This window comes from Triplophysa rosa, linkage group LG12 (assembly GCF_024868665.1).
Source record: "Triplophysa rosa linkage group LG12, Trosa_1v2, whole genome shotgun sequence".
Classification (NCBI taxonomy): domain Eukaryota; kingdom Metazoa; phylum Chordata; class Actinopteri; order Cypriniformes; family Nemacheilidae; genus Triplophysa; species Triplophysa rosa.
Window position 1 is genome coordinate 22873345 of NC_079901.1, and position 16335 is coordinate 22889679.

At 37.9% G+C, this 16335-nt stretch overlaps 2 protein-coding genes across 4 annotated transcripts in view; one reads left to right on the forward strand and one right to left on the reverse strand.

The window, feature by feature from the left end:
* Positions 1-8639, reverse strand: part of otogl (otogelin-like) — a 39789-nt gene extending 31150 nt beyond the window's left edge. For 2 of the 3 annotated variants that reach the window (XM_057348563.1, XM_057348561.1), the window contains exons 1-14: positions 8073-8639; positions 7717-7759; positions 7272-7317; positions 6902-6980; positions 6701-6793; positions 3600-3754; positions 3384-3505; positions 3037-3242; positions 2451-2575; positions 2148-2254; positions 1521-1627; positions 1314-1439; positions 568-676; positions 109-155 (exon numbers count right to left, since the gene is read on the reverse strand). In XM_057348563.1, coding sequence (XP_057204546.1) covers positions 109-155; positions 568-676; positions 1314-1439; positions 1521-1627; positions 2148-2254; positions 2451-2575; positions 3037-3242; positions 3384-3505; positions 3600-3754; positions 6701-6793; positions 6902-6980; positions 7272-7317; positions 7717-7759; positions 8073-8130 — 1423 coding nt within the window. In that variant the 5' untranslated portion in view covers positions 8131-8639. The remainder of the gene's footprint in view (positions 1-108; positions 156-567; positions 677-1313; positions 1440-1520; positions 1628-2147; positions 2255-2450; positions 2576-3036; positions 3243-3383; positions 3506-3599; positions 3755-6700; positions 6794-6901; positions 6981-7271; positions 7318-7716; positions 7760-8072) is intronic. The other variant, XM_057348562.1, reaches the window with a different exon arrangement.
* Positions 8640-8704: 65 nt separating this feature from the next.
* gcsha (glycine cleavage system protein H (aminomethyl carrier), a) lies at positions 8705-11045 on the forward strand. Its single transcript, XM_057348227.1, has 5 exons — positions 8705-8883; positions 9543-9622; positions 9709-9772; positions 9925-10056; positions 10142-11045. The coding sequence occupies exons 1-5, from the start codon at positions 8709-8711 to the stop codon at positions 10237-10239; spliced, it is 549 nt and encodes a 182-aa protein (XP_057204210.1). The 5' UTR covers positions 8705-8708; the 3' UTR covers positions 10240-11045.
* The last annotated feature ends 5290 nt before the right edge of the window (positions 11046-16335 follow it).

Consider the following 16335-nt stretch of genomic DNA (forward strand, 5'->3'; position numbering starts at 1 on the left):
GTGCCGAAACATGCATGAAGACCACAAGAAACAACAGTCACAAAACTGTGAGTTCACATGGTAGTGTACTGTGTATAAACTTAAATACAAGAATGCTCAAAAAGTTACCAGTGCAGTTGTTTTCGGTACAGTTCCACACCCCGCCCATACAAACACTGGAAATAAAAATGACAAAAAATACATTTGCACCCAACAAGTTTAGCAACACTGCTTATAGTGACTAGTGATTACATAAATAAAAGGAATTATTCAAACACGGCGCTTACTGAATGTTTACTGATTAAAGTGACAGCTCATGCAAAAATAAACAATTTCAATTCATACGCCCTATGTTGCTTGAATCCTACATGACTCTCTTTTCGTAAAAACTAAATAAGATGTTTGGCAAAATGTCAGAGGCTGACAGCCTCAGTCACCATTCACCATTCGCATTGTATTGAAGCTACAGTGAAAGTGAATGGAGACTGGGGTCGTGTGAAGTGTGAGTAAATAATGACAAAACTACATTATGGGTGAAGTACGCCTTTAAGCAGTAAAGAAAGTGTGAGACCGTGACACATTTCTTACCAGACACTGCAGCCTTGCTCCAATACGTGACCCAGAGGATACGCTGTACCGTGGTACACACAAGGACAATGAGAAACTGCTATACAGGTGCCATTCTGCAGGATCAGACCTGAAAGAGACACTCAACATCTTGAGCGATCAACAGTGATGCTCGATATTGAATAGTTGACATAAAAACCAAAGGCCATTTTATATTATTATATATTACATATTATATTTGTAATAAATATCATTTCCGCATCTGAGCCAGTGTTGGGTAAGTTACTCTGAAAAAGTAATCAATTACTAGTTACTAATTACATATTCAATAGTGTAATTAGATTACTGTACAAATGACTCTCTCCAAAAAGTATTTAATTACTTATTACTAATTACTTTCTACAACGTATATCCTACATCAACCTTGTTTAGTTAAGTGATTCAAGGATAGACATGAAACGGCTCTTTTAATTCATTCAAATAAATAATATAAAACTACACAAAGTCGTATTATTAACAGACCAAAGTATTACAAATGTGAGAATTATACATTAAAGCACAGATTTTAAAGTTAGACTTTGAATTTTGATGTCAGTTCCACTATTGCACACACATATATTACACAAAGTATTTATTTTAATTACATCAGAAGTAACTGTAATTCAATTACAGAAAAAATTAGAGTAATCCCTTAAAGTAATTAAATTACAGTAACTAATTACTTAGTAACTAGTTACACCCAACACTGATCTGAGCGTACGTCTTACCATCAGGACAATAACATCCATCAAGACAGTGTAGATTGGTGCCCAAACACTCTTTCTCAAAAGTGCATGTTGGTGGGCAGCAGCTGATACAGTCCCTGTGGATGAAACTATCCTCACATCCGTCCGCTAAAATGAAACACGTCACAAACGTTACCTCTGATAATGTGTGACCTCAAGAATCTTTGACAATTGACCATGTAAACTGACCGCATGTGGGAAAACTGTCCCTCCACTCTCGGACAGGGTATCCCACGTGAGAACAGGCTCTCGTGTACTCAACCAAAGTCCTGCAGAACGTCTCTTCCTCATCAGACCTACAAAAATATCATTTATAATGTGAATAAACCCAAAACAGCATAGCATCATAAAAAACAAGCTATAGAATGCATACAAAAACAATAATATAGTGTTTTTGTCGCGATATAAAACTGGACAATATTGTAAGGGCAGCACAGCTGCGTTCTTGCAATCTGATCTCACTGCCTCTTCAATCACCAGTTCAGTCTGAATCTCTTCATAACTCATTTCATCGCTCTAATCAACACACACACACAGTATATTCTGTACATATATTCACAAACACAGCCATATGCAAGGTATTTTTATTACTATAATTAACATAATCCGGTTAGAATTAAGAGGTGTGGAAGTCAGAAAGAAGAGAGAGAGAGAGAGAGAGAGAGAGAGAGTATCATTGATTATTGGCATTAGCACAATATCATTTTACATCTAAAAATTTGGCATCTCTCATCTAAAAAGTTTGATTTGTCTACAATCTCAGATGAGAGTGAATCAATGTCAACAGCTTCTTAGATCGAGACATGCTTGACTTACACACACATGTCTGCAACACAGCTCACAACAAATGGATTGGGGTCAATGTTCTCATGGCAGGAGATGAAAGGAAAGAAGAGCAGAGCGCTGCACTTCTCGATGGCATCCTGCTCAATAACACACACACAACCAAAAGAAGTTCTTTAGGTCGACAGATGCAATTTCCCCAAGCGAACTCATCAAAACATGCCCAGGTCCTAATTTACCCCACAATCAGGACTGCTTCTTTTAAAAACCACTATCCTACATTTCTAGGCCCAGTCAGCTCAGTTTAACTCCGATGTGCAGTGAGTGTGAGCGTACATCCATATCTGATTCAGATGAGCATGGACCGGGGAAATCATCATCGACCTCAGGACAGGGTCTCTCCTGGGGCATCTCGACCTCCCAGCTGTTCCCAAACTCGTGAAGGTCTTCAGAAACGAGACCTGACAACAATATATGCAATCATTTACAGGCTGTGCATTACAATGAGGATAAAATCACTGCAACATGGTGGCTGTCGTGCGGAATATTAAAGGGACAGTTCACTCAGAAATTAAAATTCATTCCAGATCTGTATGACATTGCAAGACATTTTGAAAAACATTTACCCCACTGACTTCCACTGTATGGACACAAAACCCCTGAGACATTTCTCAAAATATCTTCTTTTGTGTTCCACAGAAGAAAGAGTCATATACACAATACCAATCAGCATGAACACTTCTCAAATATCCACAAAACAATTCAGCCGATTCTGTCTCGATCTACTTATTATTCAAATTCCAGCGTTTGCCCTCCCTTGCATACTCGACTGAGTATGCGCTTCGGCTCGGTTTTGATATAATTGACCCGAATTTGCTGCTGACTGAAATGATAAGTGTGTGTCCGGGCCTGTTTGTCTCACCGCGGCTGCTGCCGAGATCATCCGATCCGTCATCATTATAGTTTCCACACAGACCACAAGGCCTTCCTTTGTGTTCTTCGGTCATTTTGAGGTAGACTCCAGAGCTCCCGTCCCACGCCAGAGAGAAGCCAAACGTGCTCTTCACCAAGATGTAATCGGCCAAGCGCTCAATGAAAACATTACGCACCGTCTGCGGGAGACTCAGTCTGAAAACATGCGTAACAAAAAACACACACACTTTACCATCTTCTTTTTGATAAATGCTACATGGTGACATACGCGATGGAATTTTATTCGTTAAATAATATATCCAATATATCCTATATTGATAATATATCCAAACTCACCTGTGGCCACCCCTGAGTACCTGATAGCCACTAATATAGATTTCCTCTTCGTTTGGAAAGAACAGACTCAAAGCACGAGAACATGAATACACTGAACCTGGACATGAACGACTGTTGTGAACCTGCCAGTCACACAGAAATAACGGATCACAGCAAGCATTCACAATAATGGCTATACTGAATAAAAACACACGACCGAATGCAGATGTGACTTACCCATATTGTATACTGTGGCTCTGTAGAATGACAGTCTTTAGCCAGGATATATGAACAGGTGCCAGGGAAATAGTAGTACATTCCATCAAAGGTCTCAAAATGATACTGACCCCATGAGCGACAAATGCCATCCCTGTCCTGACCATGGTTGGGAACTGATGGAAAAAATACAAAAATCTGCTAACATCCCTTACAATGTGCTCAGCGGACCAGACCATGGTACTCATGGTTTGTTTTTCAACCACAGACATTTATATTGAATCAAGATGTTTTTATCACCGATTTCATATATTTTTCTTTTTAGTATTTTTTGAATAAAAAAAGAAAGAAATCCTGCACACGATTTACAGTTTTTGCCCATTGCTTGAACACTATAGACACATGCTTAGACCAAAGTAACAAAACTTGAAGCTTTTGTTACTATACCTTAAACACAGTGTAACCATACCTTAAACAAAAGCGCTGCTTTGCACTTTAGTTGCAATTTTGCAACACACTTGCTTCTGCACACGTACACACTATTTCACACATAAGACACTTCGTTCATAAATGAAATCTCATGGGTACCATTGGGAAAACACATCTATTCAAAATACAAAACACATTGGGTGATTGAAAACACTTAGACACACACCTGAAAAATCTTACTTACAAAACTGAACACCAATCAGCCAGCCATAAATAGGCCTCAGTTGAGCCATTTTGAGAACTTTGCAAGCATGGAGGCAGGGAGAGCAAGAGGTAGAGGAAGACAAAGAGAGAGAGGAGTAGGACGTGGTCGAAGAGGCTATGCACGGAACAGTATTTCAGATGATATTAGAGCAACTTTGGTGGATCATGTGACAAATCATGGCCTGACAATGAGGGAAGCTGGGCAGAGAGTCCACCCACATCTAAGCCGGTTCACAGTTGCATCCATCATAAGGACATTCAGACTGGAAAACAGGTATGTCCTCAACTCTCTACCCCAGACTGTATTCTATTCTGACCATTTCTAAACCCTATTTTTTCCGCTTGGAGATGGCACGTATATGACCGCCAACCACATGCCCGCACGCCTCTTCTACAGGCAATGGAAGAGGCATGCGGAGACATTGAGGTAAGGTCAATCCATGGATGGATTCGGCACACAAGGCGATATTTTCCCCGTTGCTTAGCAGGAGAAAATATCGCTTGTGATGTTGATGAGATCCCGTGGCCAGACCCAAACAGACGGCAGGATTCATAATCCCACCCACACACAATTGGCCTGTTTTTCATTTTCAGTAGTGTATTTTTGGTTTTATTTTTGTGTTACTGCATTTACTGTACTGTACTGTAAAGTGTAGTACTGTGATGTACAGTATTGAGGTGATGTCATTTGTAACCTTTCGGTACTTTCATTTTTGGTTGTTGTGAAAACCTTTGTTGGAGAAGAAACATAACAAAAACTGTAAGTGTTGCATTGAGCTTCACAGAATGATAACTGATGAACTGAATAAAAACAGTGAACATTAAAGACTGCAGTGTTTTATATAAAGTACACTAGTGTGTTGCTGCTTATCTGAAAGTGTATTCATATTATGCAAGTGTGTATCATTTTGCCATCAGAGTGAGATTTTGACAAAGGATTGTTAGGTTTTGATAGCAGAGTTTCAATTCTACATTGATGTGAATGGTTTACTTCCCAGTGTTGTGTCTTGTGTGCTTGTGTGTAAAGTTTTGACACAATGAGCCTAAGTGTTGCAAAAAGTGTTCAAGCAATGGACAAAAACTGTAAACTTGCAAGTAAAAATATGTATTTTAATCAATTAATCATCTGTTTCATTTTTCTTATTCTTGGCACTGCTGTTATCCTTTACATTTTTTGTTTTTGCAAAAAAAGCAACATTTTTTGTAAGTGTGATTGAAGAGAGTTCAATGACAAATATTGAATAAATACGCCGTCTATGTTGCTTGTACACACACGTTAAGTATTTTATATATATTTTTATGTCTGTTTTGATAAAAAAACAAATAATGCTGTGGACCCACAAAGTAGCAAAAAAAGATATTTTGAAGAATTTGGTAACAACAACACTGGCCCCCATTCACGTCCACAAATCCACTGAGACATTTCTCAAAATATCTTCTTTTGTGTTCCACAGAAGAAACAGTCATACGCAGATTTTTAAAAAATCGTTACAATTTCAACGTTTGTCCTGCTGTACTCGGCTTAATTTGCCTTAATTTTTCGACAAAAAAAAGCATTGTTGTAAAACCCACAAATATTCGATAAGTAACAAAAACATAACCACCATGCAAGGGCTAAACAAAAACAATAGTCCTGTGGTGTGTGTGGTCATTTTGTAAGTGATTTTCAGCCATCTTTAATTTCCCTGTGCTGTTATCAATGCCTAAATAAGCATGTCATGAGAATGGCTTACATTTCAATAGAGTAAATCAATATTGTATATGTAACCTGTTATTTTCTCGTTCACAGCGACTGCCTGCATCTACAGTGCTTGCTTAATTAAACACAAATACTGAAGCTCTGTGTAATCTAATGCTACCAAATGCTGTAAAACACAGAACAAACCATCTATAGATTAACTGGAATCAGTGAGCAATGTTTGATTTCTAGTAATTCAATTCAGTGTGCCTCAATTCCCACTTAATGGTGAACACCGGGGAGCAGGTGATAATATCAGACCTCACTGTAATTACATGGAGGCGAGCTTTATGTAAAAATGTATATAACCTGTGTGTGTGTGTGTTCATGTTTGTATATCCCGGTGGGGACCTAAACCTGAATACACACCAACACATGGGGACTCGTGTCACCGTGGGGACCAAAATTGAGGTCCCCAGGGGCAAAAAAGCTAATAAATTGTACAGAACAATATTTTTTACAAATCTAAAAATGCAAAAAGTGTTCTATGATCTTTAGGTTTAGGTTTAGGGATAGGGTTAGGGGATAGAATATACAGTTTGTACAGTATAAAAACATTACGCCTATGGACTGTCCCCACGGGGATAGTCAACCAAAGCCTGTGTGTGTGTGTGTGTGTGCGTGCGTGCGTGCGCGCGCGCGCGCGTGTGTGTGTGCGTGTGTGTGTGTGCGTGTATGTGTGTGTGCTTACTGATTTGGCAGCGATCCCCGAGACCCTGGAACTGAGCACAATCACAATGGCCTCCCTCCTGACACCAACCTCCATTAAGACACCCACAATATTCTACAACAAACAGAATCAGATTTGTATAGACACATGCAAAATTAAACCTTATATACTGTATGTGTCTATTTTACACTTCTGTGTATGCAAAAGCCTGTCCACAAATACCTGTGGATGCATCTCTCGCTGTATAATTATGAAGAACTCTCCGCGGGACAGCCGAATCGGACAGCACTGCACTAAGGGTCTGCAAAAAAGATCCCAAAATCGATTCCTAGCCACTGACTCTTACTGGTTATCGTGGAGACAGTGCTACTGTATGTTTAGCCAGCAGGTCTGATATTGGTGAACATGTCTTGGCACTTCCTCACATGGTTTTGCCACTGCAGACATTTGGGACTCCAGCTCTCGGTGGCAGTAGCATTTGTGTAAACTCCACAAAGACAGCTTTGTCAGCATTGAGAGCGTATCTCAGTATTTGTGAGCGAGTGTGTGTGTGTGGTTTACTCCCTTGTCGCTTTCTCTTAAGTATACTCACCTCTTCACGGAAGAGATCCCGTTTCTGGCGCAGCGCATTAACCCTCCTTTTAAAACGGGTACAAAGAGAGCAGTATTAAAAGCTCAGTGACTGTGAGACTAAAGGTTCAGAAACACTTAAGATGCCACTCAGATGCAGTCACACTGATGGATCGCATGGTTTTCAGGGAACACTGCAAAACGTCAGACCAAACACTTAACATCTTGGTTGCGTGTATTACCTGACTCCTTATCTTCTCAAAAATGTAATTTAAGCACCTAATATCCTCTAAATAGCACACGTGATAAGGTTCACCAGTTTTTAAAGGCAACTGAAATCAATCTTTTCCTGCCAACAGCACTTGACACTGTTTTTCTTTACTACTACTGTGATCCTTTACACATTTAAACATGTCAATGTATAGCCAGCTCTATAATATGACATAAGATGCTTATAAATCTCTTACCTGGGCAATCTATTTTCTGACCTGGATTCCTGGCAAATGAATCCTGTCAAAATGAAAACAAAGTCAACCAAACTCATGCATAAAGTACTTTTATGAAGCAAGTTTAAGTCAGTGTTGTACTTGAATAAAATATTCTCGTTCTAGCAAAAGTACAGCGCTATTCATTGATTAAACCACATCAGTCAAACATTAAAATGAATGTTATTAAACTTAAAAAAGTTTCAATTGTTGAAATGACAACTTAAGAAACAACAGTGTTTCTATTTTAATAGAATCTGGTAGCATTTATGCACATCAGTGGATCTATTATTCATTTTGGTTAGGAAATTAAGGTTTAATTGTTAAATGATACCAACCTTGAAGCACGAAAAGCGTCCAGAGTGAGAAGAGTTTAACGTGCCGCTGTTCGTTCATTTCGTACTTCAACGATCATGAAATAATGAGTTTCATTTTAGACTGATCGATAAAAAATCTCCGTCAACTATAAAAAATAATTATAAAAGCACTGATCGGGTTCAAATCCTTTGAGGTGTGGTATTCAGACTAATTTCATTTGTCCCAATGTGAAGAATAAACGTCCATCTTCTGTCCCGTCAGCGGATGATCTACCTGCGCGCACCTGCAGCATCAGAAGGCGCAGCATCAGAAGGCGCACGTGCGCGCGCTATCATTCTTGTCATCTACAGTATTTTGAGGTAATCAATTGTAAAATACAATTTTTCCGTTACGATCCTTTCTTTTTTCCTTTTTATTCGTAAACATTATACATTCTTATACGTTTTATATATAAAATAAGCTGTTTTTGGTAGTCAGAACTCGATTAAATTTTTATCGAGACGATAAAATAGTTTTCCTTAGCCTGTGTAAATAAAACCAACAGAAATAAACCGGTCATTATAAAAACGGATAAAATATCAAAATCGATCCAGTGTTATCGCATGCGTACGTTGCACTGACGTAATGACATCATCGAAGCGCGCGGGCGGGCGTCCATGGAGATACGCGTCAGAAGAATGATGGCGATGTGTAGTGTAGTGCGATGTGCCGCTATTAGTTTGACCTCGTCTCTGTCTCGACTTTCACACAGAAATCTTCTGATTCCCGTCAGACTGCTGGAGACGAGCTGCTTTAACAGATCCCTCAGCACGAGCTCTCCATTCTGTGCAGGTAAAACACTTATGCGCGTTTACAGGTGCCACGTGATCGAACTTAGATTTACATGAGATCTCGAGAGCTGTTCATTGCATCTGTCTGTCTGTGGCAGGTAGTTGACAGATTTTAGGTTTGAAATGCATGCACGTGTATTTCGAAGGTCATGGTTATTAGGGTAATTCTTTATTTGCGGTGGCATGTGGTGTCCCCGTACTTTGCAAGACTTTAAATGAACTTTAAAAAGACAGCAAATCATATAATATTCGCATGTGTGCTATAGACTGGAAAAACATTTGTGCAATGTAAAAAGCAACGTGCATGCATATTCAAAAACGAGTTTTAAAGATTTCATGCGTGATAAAATCTGCATAGTACCCCAGAAAGGTATCATGGGATGTCATTACAACCATATCACTCACATTTTAATGTATACAATATTAAATAAATAAATATAATTACATTTGATTAATTTACAATTTCGCCTCTAGTTTGCCACTCCAGTTGAAAAATGACCCATAATCCTGCTTTACTTAGAATTACATTTAGTGCAACCACAAACACGCCATAACATACATTAGAAATGCTCATTTCTGTACATCCTTGTATAAATCTAGGTTCTCTACACTGTTGTCTTGATCCAAACAAACCACACCTCTTTGTGTCTCGCTCTACAGCGCTGAGATTCACAGACAAGCACGAGTGGGTTCGTGTGGAGAGTGGCGTGGCGACAGTGGGCATCAGTAACTTTGCTCAGGTGGGTCAGATGCGGCTTTGTCTTTGTAGACCGATGTGTTTGTATAAAGAATCTGTACTCACTGTAATTGGCTCTGATGCTCTCAGGAGGCGCTGGGGGATGTAGTGTACTGCGGACTACCTGAAATAGGAACAAAGCTTTCACAATCAGGTAAAACTTTCCTTGATTTAAAAAAGATCTTTCTGTAAAACCATTGCATAACCCAATTCTGTAAGTATATGAGCATACAAATAATTTGTTGTATTAATTTAAGGAAACATTATGATCAACTGTGCGCTTGTATTGTATCTGTGTGTGTGTAGATGAATTTGGTGCTCTGGAAAGTGTTAAAGCAGCGAGTGAGTTGTACTCTCCTCTGACGGGTGAGGTGACGGAGGTTAATGACGCCCTCGCCGACAACCCAGGGCTGGTGAACAAGTCCTGCTATAAAGACGGTGAGGAACTTGACTCAAACAAGCCTGAAGACTTGCTTTAAAGGTTGATGTGTGTATGAAATAAAACCGTGTATGTTGTTTGCAGGCTGGCTAATGAAGATGAGCGTATCTGTACCGGAGGAACTGGATGCACTATTGGATGAAGCTGCTTATGAGAGATACATCAAATCTATAGAAGACTAGATCACGCCGCTGACGTGTGTGAAATCACGTGCATTACTGTATCCAATACATTTCTGTTTGTAGTTGATTTAGTTGAGATATTCTTATCTGAAATGCATAACCACGTCAACACACAATCAGCGAATGAAGGGGGACCACATGGACACGACGCTATGCAACAAACAAAACTGACTGGATTGAACCAGTTATATTCATTGTGTGGCCACAGATATTTGGAAATTACAGCCAGTGTAATGGTTTCATCTCTTTTATTGATGTTACACTGTTCCCGTGATAGCTTGCCATTGTTTAAATAAGCTAAAAATAAAACGAGTGGAAATATAACTTTCTATCCGGATGACTGAAAACTGTCAGTGTTATTTTGAGTCAGGGCTCAACAGTAAGGAAGTCTAATGGCCCGAGGCTGTGAGAGAGTTTGTGTCCAGTTAATGAAACTGTCACTCGCTCTGTTGAGTCAGTGCTTCTTTTGACCAGATCTAACCTTATCTAACGTAGATGTAGATTTGTTGAAGTTACAAGAATGACTTGTGATACTGTAGGTTTGGAAATGTATGTTAGAAGCACACGTGTTAAAGTCTACATTATATTTTTGTGAAGTCTAACATTTGAAATTTTTTTTTACAAATGTTGCTAGAATATACATTTGGTCCAGTAGAGGCCATTTCAAATCTGCATTACTGTCCTGAAAAGTCCTTACTGTCGAGCCTGCGAGTGGATGACAGCTGCTACTTTACATGGTGAAATATGCTCTTTCTGTGTCGGACTCAGACTGCTAAAGCTATTAACATCATTAAACAACTGTTTAAAACAAACGCCTGCTGTAAAGAGTTTTCTTTCGTTAGCAACAAGTCACTATACAATTTAGGATTTAACAAACCCTAAGAAAACTAGGGGAAGAAAATAGAGGTGTGCATGAGATGTAAATTCAATGATATAATCTACAAATTCAAATTATGAATACATTATGAATTATTTTGACCTCTAATGGCTGGAATACACTACAAGACTTAAAATCTGAACAGATTTGTTTTTTAACTTCACATCATACACTTGCAGACTTTTTGAAAGTTTCAGATAGAAACACGCTAACTGATCAAATCTGCAGACCGGCACAGACTTTCTGCAACAAGTCCAGACTGAAAATCTTAGCAAAAGTCTTGTAGTGTAAATACCTTAAGACATTTCAACCATGTTTCCAGTCTCTCTTTCTCGGTTTTTGCACATTTTGTCACCAGCCAAAAGTCTGATAGCTTAAAAAATAATAGCACACTTCTAAACAAAACATCTGTTATCTGTGGGGAATAGCGACACCTGCAGGCAATTTTCTGTAAGTGTCTCTGAAATCAAGATCAACAGTAATCCACTCTGGGTAAAAGGAACAGATGAAAAGGGAGAGAGGCAAAAGTTTCAGTATAACGCACACAGATTCAACTATATAACATCAAGTGGCATTACCAATATAGTCTCATATTGTCTCTGTAATTTGACATTTCAAAGTGAACCATTTAGTGGAACTTTGAGCAGTTTGACCAATTAGCGCTGTCGACTGTACAGGGGCAGTCCGTCTTGACCAATTCGATAGCTGATATGACACGTGTTCACCCAAACACACACTGTGAGAGCCAATCAGATCCTTAATACAAAAGCCATGATCAGATGACCGTATGAAGGGGTATTTATACTACTAAATATTTTGAAGGGGAATTTAATAACTGACAATTTTACAGTTCCCAATTTTGGAAATAAATGACTATAGGAAAGAATAGACACGCTCTTTAACTTAAAGGGGTCATATGGCGCGAATACGTGTTTTTCCGTGTCTTTGTTTTAAGTTGCCCATGCATGTATTAGACACGTAAAATTGCAATAATTAAAGTGTCGGAACAAAAGATGCATTCTATCTAAAAACTCACCCAGACCTGCCTGAAACGCCTCGTGTAACCACACCCCCAACAAATCTACGTCAGTTGGTGGTATGAGTTGACTAAGACTGCCCAAATGTATACGCAAGTAAGGTGGGCGTACCTGTCAGTACAATTGAAGAGGAACCTGATGTTCCAAATATGGTAAGAGGCGTTACATTTCCGTCACACGCTTGCAGTATTCCACCAATCACTACGCACTGGTTAACACCTCGCTTTTCAGAGCCATGAGCTTTGTTAAAAATCCGCTCGTTTCAGAGAGGCGGGGCAAAGAGGAGATACAAACATGCACGGTATATGGAAAATACAGCATTTTTGAACCTTAAATCATGTATACGCATTACATTACATCTAAAACAAACGATAATATTCTTTTTAGCCGTGTCATATGAACCCTTTAATTATGGTAAAGTGTAATTTTTGATTTTCATATCGATTTTTTGATAAAGTAAAGTAAAAGACAATTAAACCTCACATTTACCCCACCTCGTTTAATGTGGTAAACCCTACTACTCTATCCATAATGTTATAAATATAACATAATATAACATGTGTTATAAATTATATATTCAGTTATGAATTATAGATGTAGCCTAATTGTATTTGTTGACTGTAAAAAAAACATCACCTGAAATATCTAGAGCCACACTGTAACGGTTTCAGCACCACCGGCCACGCCCCCCATGTCGTCACCGCCAGCTCGCTTCACCCGTTCCCTCTCCCCTGAGTTCTGAACTCAGTTTCCCAGCATGCACCGCACATCCACCATTTTTGATTAGTCCACACCTGCATCACATCATCAGGATTCTATTTAAGTTTGCACCTTTTTGTTCTTCCCTGTTCAGTCTTGTTGTCTTCACTGCAATTCTATACCCCGATAAGTATACTTACCTGTTTTTGGATATTCCTGTTTTTGAATACTTGCCTGTTTTTGGATATTCCTGTTTTTGAATACTTGCCTGTTTTTGGATATTCCTGTTTTTGAATACTTGCCTGTTTTTGGATATTCCTGTTTTTGAATACTTGCCTGTTTTTGGATATTCCTGTTTTTGAATACTTGCCTGTTTTTGGATATTCCTGTTTTTGAATACTTGCCTGTTTTTGGATATTCCTGTTTTTGAATACTTGCCTGTTTTTGGATATTCCTGTTTTTGAATACTTGCCTGTTTTTGGATATTCCTGTTTTTGAATACTTGCCTGTTTTTGGATATTCCTGTTTTTGAATACTTGCCTGTTTTTGGATATTCCTGTTTTTGAATACTTGCCTGTTTTTGGATATTCCTGTTTTTGAATACTTGCCTGTTTTTGGATATTCCTGTTTTTGAATACTTGCCTGTTTTTGGATATTCCTGTTTTTGAATACTTGCCTGTTTTTGGATATTCCTGTTTTTGAATACTTGCCTGTTTTTGGATATTCCTGTTTTTGAATACTTGCCTGTTTTTGGATATTCCTGTTTTTGAATACTTGCCTGTTTTTGGATATTCCTGTTTTTGAATACTTGCCTGTTTTTGGATATTCCTGTTTTTGAATACTTGCCTGTTTTTGGATATTCCTGTTTTTGAATACTTGCCTGTTTTTGGATATTCCTGTTTTTGAATACTTGCCTGTTTTTGGATATTCCTGTTTTTGAATACTTGCCTGTTTTTGGATATTCCTGTTTTTGAATACTTGCCTGTTTTTGGATATTCCTGTTTTTGAATACTTGCCTGTTTTTGGATATTCCTGTTTTTGAATACTTGCCTGTTTTTGGATATTCCTGTTTTTGAATACTTGCCTGTTTTTGGATATTCCTGTTTTTGAATACTTGCCTGTTTTTGGATATTCCTGTTTTTGAATACTTGCCTGTTTTTGGATATTCCTGTTTTTGAATACTTGCCTGTTTTTGGATATTCCTGTTTTTGAATACTTGCCTGTTTTTGGATATTCCTGTTTTTGAATACTTGCCTGTTTTTGGATATTCCTGTTTTTGAATACTTGCCTGTTTTTGGATATTCCTGTTTTTGAATACTTGCCTGTTTTTGGATATTCCTGTTTTTGAATACTTGCCTGTTTTTGGATATTCCTGTTTTTGAATACTTGCCTGTTTTTGGATATTCCTGTTTTTGAATACTTGCCTGTTTTTGGATATTCCTGTTTTTGAATACTTGCCTGTTTTTGGATATTCCTGTTTTTGAATACTTGCCTGTTTTTGGATATTCCTGTTTTTGAATACTTGCCTGTTTTTGGATATTCCTGTTTTTGAATACTTGCCTGTTTTTGGATATTCCTGTTTTTGAATACTTGCCTGTTTTTGGATATTCCTGTTTTTGAATACTTGCCTGTTTTTGGATATTCCTGTTTTTGAATACTTGCCTGTTTTTGGATATTCCTGTTTTTGAATACTTGCCTGTTTTTGGATATTCCTGTTTTTGAATACTTGCCTGTTTTTGGATATTCCTGTTTTTGAATACTTGCCTGTTTTTGGATATTCCTGTTTTTGAATACTTGCCTGTTTTTGGATATTCCTGTTTTTGAATACTTGCCTGTTTTTGGATATTCCTGTTTTTGAATACTTGCCTGTTTTTGGATATTCCTGTTTTTGAATACTTGCCTGTTTTTGGATATTCCTGTTTTTGAATACTTGCCTGTTTTTGGATATTCCTGTTTTTGAATACTTGCCTGTTTTTGGATATTCCTGTTTTTGAATACTTGCCTGTTTTTGGATATTCCTGTTTTTGGAATAAACTCCTTTTTCTTATCTACCTCTGTGGTGTGCTCTCCGTCTACCAGAACCCTGACACACACAAATACAGATAATTACTTGATTTTAATAAATTCCTTTATAATTACATTGTATTCAAATATAATACAAATACATATAAACCATAATAATGATCATATTTAAATGTATGACCGTTATCATCATCATCATTATTATTAAAATACATAGAGTTAAATTCACCCTCAAAACTTGATTAGTTCTCTTTGAAGTTTAGACACAGAAGTACACACACACTCAGTGTGTGATGTGAAACAATGTGTTACTGTCTTTTCTTTCATGTGTATTGACTTACAAGTGGACTAAAGCCTTTCTAAAGAGGAACAAATAGCTTTAAAATGAAAATTGAACAGAGGGCTTGTGCTCGAGGACAGTGTAATCAATAAGGTTTAGACGGCAGAACAAGTCTAACAGACAGCAGATCAATAGAAAGCCCCCCCACCCCTCCACTGACCTCATCGTATGATCTGATCAAGTCTTTATTTAAAGCTCACGGGCCGCTGAGTGAAGGGCGGATTACAGAGAGAGAGAGTTAGAGCAATGATCCAATTCATGGGAAAAGACCTCTGAATTAAAAAACTAAAGGGCTACCCAAGACACAAAAAACACAATTGAGATTTTTAAATAAATGAGAGCGGTGCCCTCCACAATCTTAAATTGGTTTGATAGCTTTAGCAGTGTTTACTACTATGAATGGTCTCTAGGGGAATACATGCTTACTGACTCAAATCAAAAGAATCCAAATGTAAGTCTATTTTGTTGTATATCGCATTTTATGTGATAAAATAAACCCATCGGCCCCTGTGTGCTGAGACTTGCATAGACTTACAGGGATAGCTCACCCAAAATTTTGATTTCTTTCGAAATTTACTCACTCTCATGTCATTGAAACCTGTATGACTATATCTTTCTTCTGCAGAACACAAAAGAAGACATTCTAGAACGTTGGTAACCAAACAACATCGGCCCCCTTTGACTTCCGTTGTTAAACCACAGACATTTTTCAAAATATGTTCTTTTGGGCTCCATTGAAAAAAGAGTCACATACAGGTTTTAAACCGCAAGAGGTTGAAAAAATTATGACAGAAATTGTATTTTTGGCTGACATATCCCTTTAAGCTCGTGTATATCTTACAATGTCATTCCAAAAGCTTTTCGTACACTGAAACATTTTGTAAAGAGGGATTTTCTCTGTTGACTCTGCTAAATGATAAATTAATTTAATTTATTTATAAATATGTCAATATGGTGTCTATCCTCACTGTGGTTCAAAATAGGTGTGTCTGCCTCAGCAAGCATCACTAACACGCATACAATTGTACATTTCATTTGAAAAGTTCGTAGAAACTGTAAAAAATCAAAACAAGAAAGGTTGTGTTGGATAAGGGACTGAAAGAAAATAACAAAATGAGCAA